At 34.7% G+C, this 14,054-nt stretch overlaps 1 protein-coding gene across 1 annotated transcript in view; it reads left to right on the forward strand.

The window, feature by feature from the left end:
- The window catches only part of LAMA2 (laminin subunit alpha 2), a 625,852-nt gene that overhangs the window by 202,565 nt on the left and 409,233 nt on the right, over nucleotides 1-14,054 (forward strand). Inside the window, 1 exon segment of the mRNA XM_044676961.1 lies at nucleotides 6,264-6,434. Coding sequence (XP_044532896.1) covers nucleotides 6,264-6,434 — 171 coding nt within the window.

Consider the following 14,054-nt stretch of genomic DNA (forward strand, 5'->3'; position numbering starts at 1 on the left):
TTGAACGTTAATAGTTCAAAGCAAAAATTATTTAATGAAATATATAATAACATGACAAGAAATGTTTACTCTAAATACATAGGAGCAGAGTTTCCTGAAAATTTCCACAATGCTAGTAGTGACACTCATGTTCTTAGGGCAGCGAACTGGAGAGAACTTGCTTCTTTCACTGCTACTGGCTACTTTCCCTGTAGGTTTGCTGACCTTTCAGGCTAGTCAAGTAATGTCTTTCAGCTGTAGGCTACAGAATTGATGCTTTCTCTGCATCTCTGTCAAGTGTGGGTCCCCTACAGCTAAGCTGTTACCTGTGGATCTTCAGCTGCCACCTACTGGTCTTCTATTAAGTTGCTATTATGAGGCTTTCCCATGAATGAGGGTTATTTTGTTTTTTCCTGCAATGAGGACACTGGTTCAGGAGCTACCACAATTCTTTGATTTAAACCTGAAAACAATAGCCAGTTGACCAGAGAGCAGGAGCCATCAAATGTAGGCTACATTTGTCTTTTAAGCTTCTTTGATTACATCTGAAGAGTTACTCTGAGTTCAGTTTATTCCAATTACACTGAGAAAATCTCTTTCAATCCTTTTTTCATTCTCATAATGCCAAACCTAGTCCATTCAGATCACCTCAAGAACAAAACTAAAAGGCCATGGGCAGAACCAATAACTTTGTGTTATTTCCCTGCCATTAACCATATAACTGACTTCTCTATGATTACAGAAGAGAAGTGGTAATATTTCTTAATTTTCTGACACATAATCAACAATGGGAAGAGAGCAATGTAGGTGCTAATTTTAAAGAGCAACTTTTTCTCTGTACCTTATTCTCTAATCTTTACATTAGGAATAATTTAAAATTTTATTCTTTGATAGAAATATGACTTTATATATCCACCAAAGTAGGATATAGTAGAGGCATCCCAGGGTAGTGAGTAAGTGTAAAGCTGGACCCAAGAAGACCTTAGTACTTCAAATGCTTAATAAATATATGATCTTGGAAAAGCCACTTAATCTCTTTGACCCTCAGTTTCTTCATTTGTAAAAATGGGGATGATAACGCTTATTTAACATAGTTGTTATGAGGATAAAATAAGATAATAGATGTAAAATGTTTTGCATACGTCCAAAAGTGCTACCAGGATAGCAGATTGTAATAATCATAGCAGCAGTAGTCAGAATAATAATCCCTTCTGATGCCATTCCTGCTCTACATTGATAGAATACTATCACCAACAATATGGACACTAGTTGTACTTATAAAATCAAAGTTTTTCCAAGATCTCTCATTCTGTCAATTTCTTATCAAAGTATTTCCAGAATTCTTTTATAAGTGATCCACCCTTTGCACCAGAGGCCTTCTTCTTCTTCTTCTTTAATATATTAGGGGAACTACTGTAGCATTCAAACTGTTTATCTGTTGTCTGTCATTCTTGCTAACCCACCTCATTTTCTAGACATCTGTGTCCTTGATAATGTATTTACCCTAATTCTCAATGCTAGCCATCATTAGAAAAGGTTACTAATAATAAACTATTGTTTTATGATCATTATATTTGTTATAAAATGGAACTTTATTATATTTATAATAATAAGCATATATAACATTACTATGTTATATTTATGGCCTATTTATATCACCCTTCATCTTTTCATTGCTTTTATGGTAAGTTGAAATTATAATTATTTTAAGGTCATTGTGTTCCATGATGTAAAGATATATAATCCATAGAGCAGAAATATACAAAAATATTATTAATAAGAATAACAATAATAGCTATAATTTCTATAAAATCTCCCACATGCCAGATACCATACTGAGCACTTTATAAATATTATCTCATAGCACTGTGAGGTTTTCAAAAATATTTTTTACTTATTTTATTTCATTTGGTACTAAAATAATATATTGTAAAATAAGCAGTTTTAGTACTAAAATCTAAAATCCTTGAAGTTAGAAATTATTTCAGATTTGTAATAACATTTCTTGGATGTAGTATATAATGGATATTTAATAAGTGTTAATCAAACCGATTTCTAAAAATATTTTCATTCCCATTTTATGTATGAGGAAATTAAGAATCAAAGAGACAATTAGGTGGTACAGTGACTAATGTGCTGGACCTGTAGTAAGGAAGAACCGAGTTGAAATATCAGTTCAACCTTTTTGTAACTCTTTGTAGGGCAAGTCACTAAACCTCTCTCTGCCTGAGTCTCTTCCTATATAAAGTGGGGATAAAATGAGCACTATTTGTAAAAAACACTTTGGAAAATATAAAGTCTAATCACTAGTTATTATTGTTTGTGATTGTTATTGTTGCAAAATGGCAACCTAGATGTGGGATCAAACCCCAGCTTTGCCCATATGTATTTATGTGACCTTAGTAACGCTTTCAATTTCTACTAGCCTCCATTTTTTATCTGTAAAATGTGGGAAATAAATTAAACTTTAAGGACCTTGATAGCTCTAAATTCTGACTTTATGACATGCCCATGGTCACATATAATTATTAGAGGCAGAACTCAACTTCACTTCTATTCTGGGTTTGGAATTATATAGAGAAAACCCATTTTTTTTAATCCAAACCCAGATTGGGTTTAGAAATATATAGGTTTTTTTTTCTTAAATTCAACTGAGCTGGGTGACTCAATGGATTGAGAGCCAGGCCAAGAGACAGGAGGTCCTGGATTCAAATCTGGTCTCAGACAAATCCTAGCTGTGTGACCCTGGCTTAGGCAAATCACTTGACCCCCATTGCCTAACTCTTACCATTCTTCTGCCGTGGAACAAGTACATAGTATTAATTCTAAGACTTCAGAAGGTAAAGTTTTAAAAAATTAAAAATAAATTCAACCTATTATTTTATTGACATGGATATTTCTTAGTAAGAAAAATCTCTACCACTGAAGACAAGCAATTTATAGGATTAGACAGTTTCTTGGGGTGTTAATTGTTTATTCAAAGTAATACATACAATCAGTACACCTCAGAGGCAGAACTTGCACATCAGTCTCCATAATTCTGAGGTTACCTTTTTGTGTTCTACACCAAAGCTATTTCACGTTATTGCTTTCATATTAAAAGTAATATAATTATAGAGATAATAAAAGCAGCCAGGTCTGCCTGTATGGTCAATTGGTTACTTACATCTTTCTCTTCACCTTCCAAGTAAAGTTTATAATTCTTAGATGCCTTGATATTTACTCAGTTTTAAAGCTATTTTTGTGTCTGGTGGGAAACTTTCCCACTTGAAATTCACATTTAAACAAATTACTTTGTTTCTTAGATAATTATATTTTCATTTTTTCCCCAGAGAAGAAGTTGCCTTTGATTACTTATTCTGTTTCATTTTTTGGTGCTTTGACCTCCCTATCAACAAGAAACCCTAGGATGTCCATCATGATCACTCTTTCTGTGGGTTTATATCCTTAACAAGTCATTGTCAAATGACACATGATTGGCTCTGCTTTATTTCACTGAGTTCATAAATGCTGGCTTTGACATATTTGAGAGAGGCCATAGCTCACCACCCAAAAATGAATCATGCCATTTATAGTAAATGACACCACCTTTTTCCAGAACACTGTAATCACCACTAATTCCTCTACCACAGCCAGCTAGCTGCTTCTCCCTCCTCATCTCAGTTGTCTTTCTCCTGTACTTCTACTGTGCTGAGAATCCAGTATCAGAATATATGACCATGATAACCACAGCAGTTCCCTGGTCTTTCATTTCTGGAACCAAAGGGTGTGGGAAGCCGTTCTATGTATTAAAACCTTTGGAGAAATAGGATCAAATTTAGGGCCTGTTATCTGGATTCCCTACGTGACCAATCCAGGCTGAGGCAGTCTTTGTGTTTGGTCCTAGTCACCTGAGCCCCCAAAAAGGCTCTGGTACCAGCAGGTAGGTTAATCCAAAATCAACTTGATCCCTCCAAGAAGGCTATTAGGAGTCATTTAGAGAAACAGAGTCTGTAACAGATATTTTATCTGGATCCCATTACAAAATCATCGGCAAGTAAAACTGTGTGTATGATTTTTCTGCACTGCATGTCAGGATGCAGACTGAATGGGCCATCTAAGATAAAAATCTGAGGCTCCTCTTTTGACTCAGTCTTTGATCCCCACCTTTCTTAGAATTCTTATTGGAGAGCTTTGAAGTGGCAGACCAGCATCTACTGAGTTAATGATTCCTTTCCTAACAAATGTTAATTAGATAAGAGTGCATATTCAGATTAGAACTGGCTCCTTTAGGATTTGACTGGTGAGCATCTCCCTGGGATATTTCCTCTCCTGGAATTATCCCCTCTGAATTGGGGTTTGGAATTTGACCATTTGTCTTTGCATCTGTATTCTTTAGACTTCAATGGATTATACGTGATTTATTGCCCCTTACCAACTGTGACTTTTTTTACTTGAGAAAGATATATAATAAACTTCGATGCCCGCAGAATTCGGGACAGCATGGGCTAACCACTAGTCTAGTTGTTCTCATTTTCTTTCTCCTGCTTTAACCATCCTATGCCACCACGCCGCTCAGGACCCCAAAAAATCATATAGAGGCATGGCCCCCTATAAAAGGGCTTGAAATGTAAACTTGAATGATAAAAGAGAAAGAAATCCCAAGTTTTCAATCCCTTTCACTTATCTCCCCCTCATTCCTCTGCATCCCTGTTACCCCTACAACCTTAATTAAAGTAGCCTTTCTCTAAAAAGCAGTATGTGTATACATTTGAAGAAAGGGAGACTATTTGATTTAGATTCCAGTTATTTAACTTTGATTATTAAACTGTAGCCTTGGGTGAATGAATACCTTTTAATAAGTGAGAATCAGAATTTAAAGTCTCAAAAACTAAGCTATGCACCTTTTGCCCTTGAAGAGGTAGATTTATCAGATTCTACTGGCAGACAGTGAGTGAGCCTAGAAATGTATCAGTCTTATAGACCAGGAACGGTTGGATTTTCATGACAGTGTTGGGCATTTCAGTTAATCCCCAATCCAATCCTAACAGAGTCTGAGTGAAAGTTAGACATAGATGATTTAGGGTTCACTTGTGAACAAAGACACAAGATGAAGCTATATTGGGCATGATAGAAGCAGAATAAAGATCAATTATTGGGGAGGTGGGAATGGGAGTGACAAGTACAGCCTTGGAGAATGAACCCAAGTAAATTCAGAAAAGACAAGGAGGTATTTAGGCAAGATTGAAGTTGAGGTTGTAAGCACCACCTAGTATATTTCTCATGAGAGGGAGTTTTTCCAAAAGGTGTTTCCAGTCAGCTGTGTGCTTAGAAAGTTTTATCTGCTGTCAGGGCCTTAAAAGAAAGGCAGAAAGCCTAGTTCTGTTAAGATAATATTTATGACCTTGAATAAGTTGATGCAATGTTACATAGATGTGTGTTTCACCTTGGGTTAATGTGAACCTACGTTCCTTATCTCCCATTCCCTCCCAATGCAGTTTAGTATACTGGGCTGTAGCTATTTGATTTGGATCATAAGGATAGAAAGACTCAATAACAGAACATTGGCTGGGAGCTCTGACATCCATATCCTTATGAAGAAAATGAGAATAGGATAACCTAAAACTTCAGTGCCAAAGAAGACTACCTAAGTATTTAGATTCCTATAAGACAGGCATTGTTTCTGGTTGGGACTTTACTCTGAGATTAGGAAACTGATTCTCAAATTCTCAAATAAGTAAACTACTATTTTGTTAACTTTCTCATTTTCTGAAATGTATCTTTATGGTTTCTCAAAACTTTATTCCAAAGGCAACTACAGACTGAAAATTTGGTGGATATCCATCTCTAGATCAAGGCTCAAAGAATCATAGCTTTAAGAGAGACAGAAGAAGGGGGCAGCTGGGTGGCTCAGTTGATTGAGAGCCAGGACTAGAGATGGGAGGTCCTGGGTTCAAATATGACCTCAGGCACTTTCTAGCTGTGTGACCTTGGGCAAGTCACTTAACCGCCATTGCCTAGCCCTTACTGTTCTTCTGCCTTGAAACCAATACATAGTATTGATACTAAGACAGAAGGTAAGGGTTTAAAAAAAGAGAGAGACAGAAGAGACCTTATAAGTCATCAATTCTACCCCTCTCATTTTATTGAAGAGGAGAATGAGGCCAAGGGAGAATAAATGTTTTGCCTAGGGTCACACAACTAGGGTCTGAGGCAGGATTCGAAGTTTGGTCTTTCTTTCTCCAAACCAAATGCTCTATAAACTACATCATTTAATTTAATGTTATTTCTGCATTATTTTTAAGATAAATGACATGAATGACTGGTATGTTACTGATGTATCTGGTCTCCTGAGAGTTGCACCTCATCATGACACTGATCAGTCCCAGCAACTTAGCATCAAGAGCAAAGATGCAAGAAGAAAACTATCACAAATCTATTACTGGAGTGCACCTGGATCATATTTAGGCAATAAAGTAAGTTCTGTTTTGTTTTGACATATTTGATTAATGAACTTCTTTTTCTTATAATTCATATATACATATAAATTTCTTATATGATGAAATATATAGATTTCTTATATGAAGGTCCATTCAATTTATAATATATGTTAAATACTATATAAATTAAATATTAATAAATGTGTATTACATATATGTTCTTATTAAAATATATGCATTGTTATGTTTTTTACTATTAGTTATGTTAGTATCCATGACTTATCTGGTTGGAAAAGGAAATTATTCTGTTATGGAAAAAGAATGAGAGTTAGTCGATTACCTCAAATATTCATGAAATTAAAGACTAAGAGGAAGGCTACTAATGTTTGAGTCAGATTGCTTAGGGAGGATTTACAAAAGGGCATGATCAAGAATTCCACTGGATGAAAGGTAATTGCCATAAAAGGAGAGAGAACCTACAGATTCATCAAAGGCTGAAATTATGATTTGTTGAATAATATTGATTTAGAAATACAGTGATATTTATCTAGGCAACTAATAACAAAGTACAAGTAGGATGACTTGATTTTACAATGCCTATGGCCTACATGAAGTTGGCAATAAGAAAATATATTTGAATGAATGAATGACTTAATGAATGATTCCATAAAATAATTGATGATAATCACTGGGAATTGTGAATCTGTGGAATGCATTTTGACTAATACGTCCCCAACTTCTCAGGATGCTTGTATACTAAGGTTAAACTGACTTAGAAACCTAAAACCAGGCATTACTTCTACCCTGGGTACCCCAGTCACTTGCTGTAACAGAGTTAGAGATAAGTTTCTTTAGTACCTGCTTTCATTGTTTATTAGCTAATTCAGAAAATATTCTGATTTCACTCTTCTAGACTACCTTCCACTGCCTTGTCCCACAGATGATGGAGAAGTCTCCTATTAGTACCAAACTAGCTCTTTGCCTAAAACTCTATATAAGTTAGAATCCTGAGCAACTTTGGGCCTTGGATTAAAATCTTTACTTTATTGCATGCCCAGACCACTAGCCTACCTGTTGAGTTGGAAATAATGAGGGGGCAATCCATCTTGCCCATTCACCGTATGAATGTCTCCTTCCCATTATGGCCATCTCAGTGTTGCTCTCCCTTTTTTCCCTGAATGAATATTGGGGAAAAAAACTGACTGCCTTTAACTGATTTTGAAGAATATAAGATGTACAGTGATACAGAATACTCATTAGATATTTACTTCATGATTTTAGTTTTGCTAAGAAAATGAAAAAAAATTACTTGTTTTACTTTATAGAAATCTTAATTAGAAGTCTCATCTGGTGAACTCTCTGTTGTAAGGTTTGACTTGGGTAAATAACCCATGGCTAAGACTTTGACCAAAAAAATAGAACTAAATACACATACACTCCCACAAATATAAAAACATACATAGATAAATAAATGTAACAGGCTCAGAAACTCATGCTATTTTTGGAGTGTGCTACTCCATAGATGGGGGCTTTGGTGTATATATGTGTGCATTCGTTTGTTTTTCCAAGAATGCCTTGATGCCTTGAAAAAAACAATTTGGTCCATTCATTTTGAAGATTGCAAACAGTTGCTTGCTTTATAAAACTTAGTAAGGACCAAGTCTGGAAGATAACCCTTCCAACTTTTGAATTTCCTGCCTTTGGGTTTGTACTAAATGGTAAGTGCCTTACATGCCCAATATATCTAGGCTAACTCCAACTGTGCATCTACCCTGCCTTCTTCATTCCTGGAATCATAATCAAATCATTACTGCCACTGCTCCTAGAAAATATGTTAATTTACTCACTTATTGCTCCATTCATTGTTTCTATAAATTTCCAAATCAAAGTATTTCCTCTGTGGTCACTGTTCTACTGTGTGTCTCCTGTCCCCCTATTAAAACGTAAGCTTCTTGAAGACAAGGACTGTCTTCTTTTTTGTGTTTATATCTTCAATGCTTACCACACTGCTTAATACATGGGGAGACTTAAATACTTTTTCATTAATACATCCATTCATATCTTCCCAGGTAATTGTAAATCTGAATTCTGTAACCTGCCTACTCCAGAACCCACGTTAGAGAAAACTCCATAATGAATTGAGTGTGCATTGAGTTTAGTTTTCAACAAAATTGATATAACATTGCTTTTAGAGAAATATTAATTGATAAAGCCAAAATCAAATTCTATTTAAAAGTATCTCTATTTTGAAATCCATACATTCCTCTGATATTGAGTATGAAACAATAAAAAAACACACAGAAATCATTACTTGCTGCTCATTGAATGGGAAATAGCTATTTTAGTGTATTGACTAATGTCATAATGCAGAGTAATATTTCCCTTTTTAAAACAACCTCTGAATGTCTTACAAAAAGTAGTGTCAATGCGTGTTCAAAAGATACCAGGCATATTTAGTAAACATTTAGTCAATGTCATGAAACCTAATTAAAACATTATTTGAAGTGCATTTGACATTGGGAAATCACTTCACCCTTTTTTTTTATTAATTAAACACACACACACACACACACACACACACATCCACTGGTTTTAACAAGGGTAGAGATGTGTATATGACTTAAGTGAAAATAATGACCATAACATGGAGGTCCCATATTTAGGTCAGATTCTAATGGGTTTCATAGAGTTTAGTTTTTGGATGATGGCAAAATATATTTGAATGTAGCTTATAATAGAAACATGCTTGGCAATATTTTCTCATATTGCTTCTTTAAGCATATCTGCTTCTTTCTATTGGCTGAAAATCAATCCAACAGAAGGAAAATGAGCATGTGAGACATTTGGCAGGATCACATCCAAGGAATTTGTATATCCTGTTCATGGATTTAAGTTACCAAAGATAACTTCCTTTGTCCTGGATGACCTGCTTCTAGTTACCACTCACAAATAGCCAGTTCATATTCTGACACAAATAATTTTCACATCAAAAACCCAGGCTCATCTATGCTCCAGTTTTCATGCAGTGAACAAAACATTGGTATGAGGGTGTACAAATTGTTTGAATATGGAAGACCTTTTTAAACATAACGTGGAGGCCGTTAGTGGCTTACTGTCAGGCAGCTCTGTATGAATGAAACAATTTGCCTTAATAACTGAACCATATAAATTTTTGATACTACAATAATACTGCAAGCATTTGCAAATTACTGCAGTACATCTTAACTGTCATGTCACATCAAATAAATTATAGTCATGATGGCATGCTTAGCTTGGATGATTTAGTGTCTTGCCAAGGAAATGGAATAGTGTGGGTCCTTGTTTGTAAATTCAATAAAGGCACTTCCTTAGTAGTTGAGGCTAGATGAAGGCAGTTTCCCCTCAGCAATGACTGTTAGTGTTCTAACTGAAACAGCTGCCAGCATGGTACAGAGAGTGCTAATATATGGAGGAAAGGATGACTGTGACATCTGCTCAGAGAGGGAACTGTATCGGCAAATCAGACCTGCCTTTTAGTTGGTGGATTTGCAATCACACTCCTACTCTTTCTTTCTGTTGAAATTGTTTTGTCATTCTTTTGATTAAAAGGAATGTAACTATGAAGACTATCAACCTTCTTTAAATATTTGCCTACCCCTGTTTTCAAACATGTTTCAAGACTTTGATTGCAAGGTTACCTTCAACATAAGGTGGCCATGCTGGGCATACTCTGTTATAACGATGATTGCCATATGGTTTCTATCATCCTCTTTAACACCTATGTCCAATTGTTTCCTTCATATGATAAAAATTCTGTCAAATGGGACACTGCTGAGTCTGTCAGCCCTAAGAATTGACTAACAGTAAACAATACTGGAGAAAAGTGAGGTGGTTCAGGTTAGGTTATAGTCTCTGGTTTCTAGATTATTCTATACAATCATTTACCTAACCATAAATTTTTAACATAAATTAATTTATATTCTGTTATTGTTAATAACAATATCAATACCAAATGTTGATATGGTATTTTAATTATGTTCTTAACTGTATCTTAAAGGTGAGCATTTCTATTTCTATTAAGAGATTATGAAAATTATTCCTTTAATTATTTATGAAAACAAATTATTAGTGGCCTTTTGAACATCAGGAACTTATATCCTGTTTTTAAAAATCTCTATGTAATTTGAGTTTATGGATATGAATATATTTATAATTGCCAAATAAATCTTGATTGCAGTGTCTCAGGATTAACAGGAAAGCTTTCTGTGCCAGATTGGCCTTGAAACATAGTAGACACTTAAATAAAGCAGCGAACGAATGAATTAGAAAATCTCCATTCTTGAATTGTTTATTTTAATATTTGACATGACCTTCTTTAGGTAGGATTTGCATCCTTTATTCATTCTCTCCTTTAGTGATGTTATTGAAAGCTTTCTGACAATATCAGAGATATATATCTGATATAACTGCAAGTTTTCATTTTCATCCCTGATTCCAGTTTGTTGATAAATATTTAATAATTACCAGGATATTCAAAAGAAGAATGAAATGTAGGGAAAAGTAATTAAGTTCCATTTTAGAGCTATTAAATAAAAATGCTTATGAGACATCAAATTTGAAATGTTCAATAAGCACTTGGTGATGATGGCCTGGACCTTAGGAAAGAAACTATATTTTGGAACCATAACCCATTTGGAGACCATAGGTATAAATGAAGTATATGGGTATATGCTTCCCCTTACTCTTGACACAGGATCTGTTTATATCTTATCAATAAACTCCAGATGAGGGTCAGTGGATTATACGGTTTGTCTTTATATCTTGTAATACTAAAATAAAATGCCATATTCCCATTTTATAGATGAGAAAACTGAAATGATGAGAATTAAATTACTTTCCCTATTAGTGCGGATAACTAAAACTGAGTACCTTAACCTAAAACCAAGCTTCTGAATCAAAGCCTAGAGCTGTTTTCCATTAAATATTTGTGTCTCGTGTTTCAAACTTGTTTTTCAAAGTCAAGTATGCCTAACCTATTTTATTAAATTTCAACTCCAAAAAATCAGGATTCAAATCAAATAAACAATATTTTGATGGGAAGGAAGCTCTGTTTTTGGTTTTCTTTTTGGTGATCCCCAAAATGGACTATCTCAATTGGAAGAGTCTTTACACTGTATTAAACTAAAACAATCTCATAAAATATCAACAAGAACTGCTGTTAACGACTGAACAAATTAGAAAGCTTCTTGCTATTATGTCCATGAATATGCAGCATTATCGATCTATCATTGAACAAATATTTATTAAGTGATGATTATGTGCCAAGCATTGTGATAAATGTTATGGATTCAAAGACTGAAAAAGATTTTTTTTTAAATGGGGGGGGGGGCTATCCTAATGCAGCTTGTGTTCTATTGGGAAAAACAATTTGCTCTCATTTTGTAAACTAAACTCTTTCCTTTATACTGACCTTTATCCTTTCTCTCTGAAAAAGTGCAGTTGACCCACATATCTATGTATTTCATTGTATCCCCACATTTATGTTTGGAGAGACCTCATGAACAGCTGTGATAATTTTAACCACACAGGAGATCACAGATTGGAAATTTCTTTTCAGGTTATGGCTAGGAATCCCATTGCATTCCTATACTGTTTTTCAATACTCAAGCATTATTTATATGGTCCAAATTAATTTGTCTAGGCCAAGTAGGGCAGAGGCATGCAGATAAATGTTTAACAACTGTCTCTTTAAAAAATCAGGATATACTTTTAAGTTTAATTTGCATTATTAACATGTTCTCTATCATTTTTTGTCTAGAAATTAACAGAATAATGTATGAACCCCAGCTGTGTACCATTTGCAGACTTCCAAGATATAAACGCTCAGACTGAAAATTTAACATTCAGCTCTCATAAACCAACTGAAGCTAGATACAGCACAGGCCCTCTCTTACTATTTCTTTACTTGTCTTATATATCAACTCTCAGTCTGCCATGTTTGTTTGTTTTTCAGTCCAAATATAATTCCCTTGGCCAAGAAAACAGAAACAAAGTTAATAATTGAACAACTCTTCTAGCTTGCTTACTGTTACCTGTTGCATTTATCCCAACCATACTATGTATTCTTTCTTTGGTCCTTTTCTTTTCCTAAATATTGTTTTAAATTTTTTTAATCAGGGCAAATAGGTGCCACAGTGGATAGGGCACCAGGCCAGGAGTCAAGAGGACCTCAGTTTAAATGTGGCTTCAGATATTTCCTAGCCGTGTGACCCTGGGCAAACCACTTTATTTGCCTTTACCTTGTACTTCTGTCTTAAGGTTGATGCTAAGACAGAAAGTAAAATTTTTAAAAAATTAAAATAAAATAACTTTTTATTGCTCTAATTTCTACACCAGAGTTCATTATGAGCTTAAATATTTTAGTACTAATTAAATCATGTTTATTTTATTTGAATCCTGATTTTTCAAAGTTGAATACTTAATATTTTCCCCCAAATATCAAAATTCTGGTTTTTTTAGCTAGTTTGCATTATCTGCTCCCCTCTTGAAACTTCAGAGTCCTTCCAAATAGAGCTGCCACCACTAAGAAAATGGTGATAACCATTAATACTTAATACTGAACCATATCAAGATGTTTTATTTATCTACTATTGTCTTCCTTTGCTTCCACTCTCAGTGCAGGCATTAAATAACTTTATCTTGATTTTTGAGGTCCCTTTAGAATTTCTTTCTTGACTGCTTTCTAAATCCCTTGTTCCCCTGCCACATTTAAGGCCCTGCAATCCTGCCTACCTTTTATCTAAGTCCTTTATAATTGCTGCCCCAAAATTTAGTTGGCATGTCAGACATTACTTGGCTTTCCTCATCTTCTCTATCACTAACTCTAAGAGGAAATGTACACTTCCCAACAAATACCTAAATTTATCATAATTTCCTCCCCAGCAGTCAGTTTTCCTTTAGGTAAATATTGTTAAAAGAATTTTCTTAATCTCTCCCTCTGTCTCTTTAAGAGGCAAGAGCACAGGATTTCTAAGTAGAACAAAATTGACAGGTGCCAGTGAGTCAGATATGAAGATTCCAGTACAGGGGAGATGTAAAAAAGGAACAGTTGGAAGTTAGGGCTTTTTGCCTTTGGATCTCTAGAAAGCAGGAGGTCTGTCTCAGCCTTTGCTACTGGCATTTGACAGGGCTTTTACCTCTGGATCTCTTGAGATGAGGAAGTCTATCTCTGAGGCAAGGGGCATACTGGGAGTTTACTACTGATGGTTGGAGGATAAAACCTTATTTAAGGAGGTAATGGGTGGTGGCTGTTGATTTATTAGTGTAAGTAGATTAGACCTGGTGTGCCAGGCAAAAGAACCTGTTCTGACAAAACAGTTAGAGATAGTATTAGGAAATTTTAGGTAGTTATTAGGAATTATTTATTAGTGAGACTTAGCTTAGGTGGATTTATAGGGTATAAGATTAATCTCTTTTTCTTCTTTTACATTTTCTATCTGTACTTCTTCTCAAATTAAACTAAATGTTTTATTAAAGTGCTCTCCTCACTTTTGCCAAACTCCTACCGTTTAACTCTTATAATATCTAAATCAGAATAAAACATCTCTTTCTTAGTTTGTCTATCATTTGAGGTAAGAAATCATTATTAAATAAGTTTTGCTTTTAAAAGAGAATTCT

Source organism: Gracilinanus agilis, chromosome 4 (genome assembly GCF_016433145.1).
Source record: "Gracilinanus agilis isolate LMUSP501 chromosome 4, AgileGrace, whole genome shotgun sequence".
NCBI lineage: Eukaryota > Metazoa > Chordata > Mammalia > Didelphimorphia > Didelphidae > Gracilinanus > Gracilinanus agilis.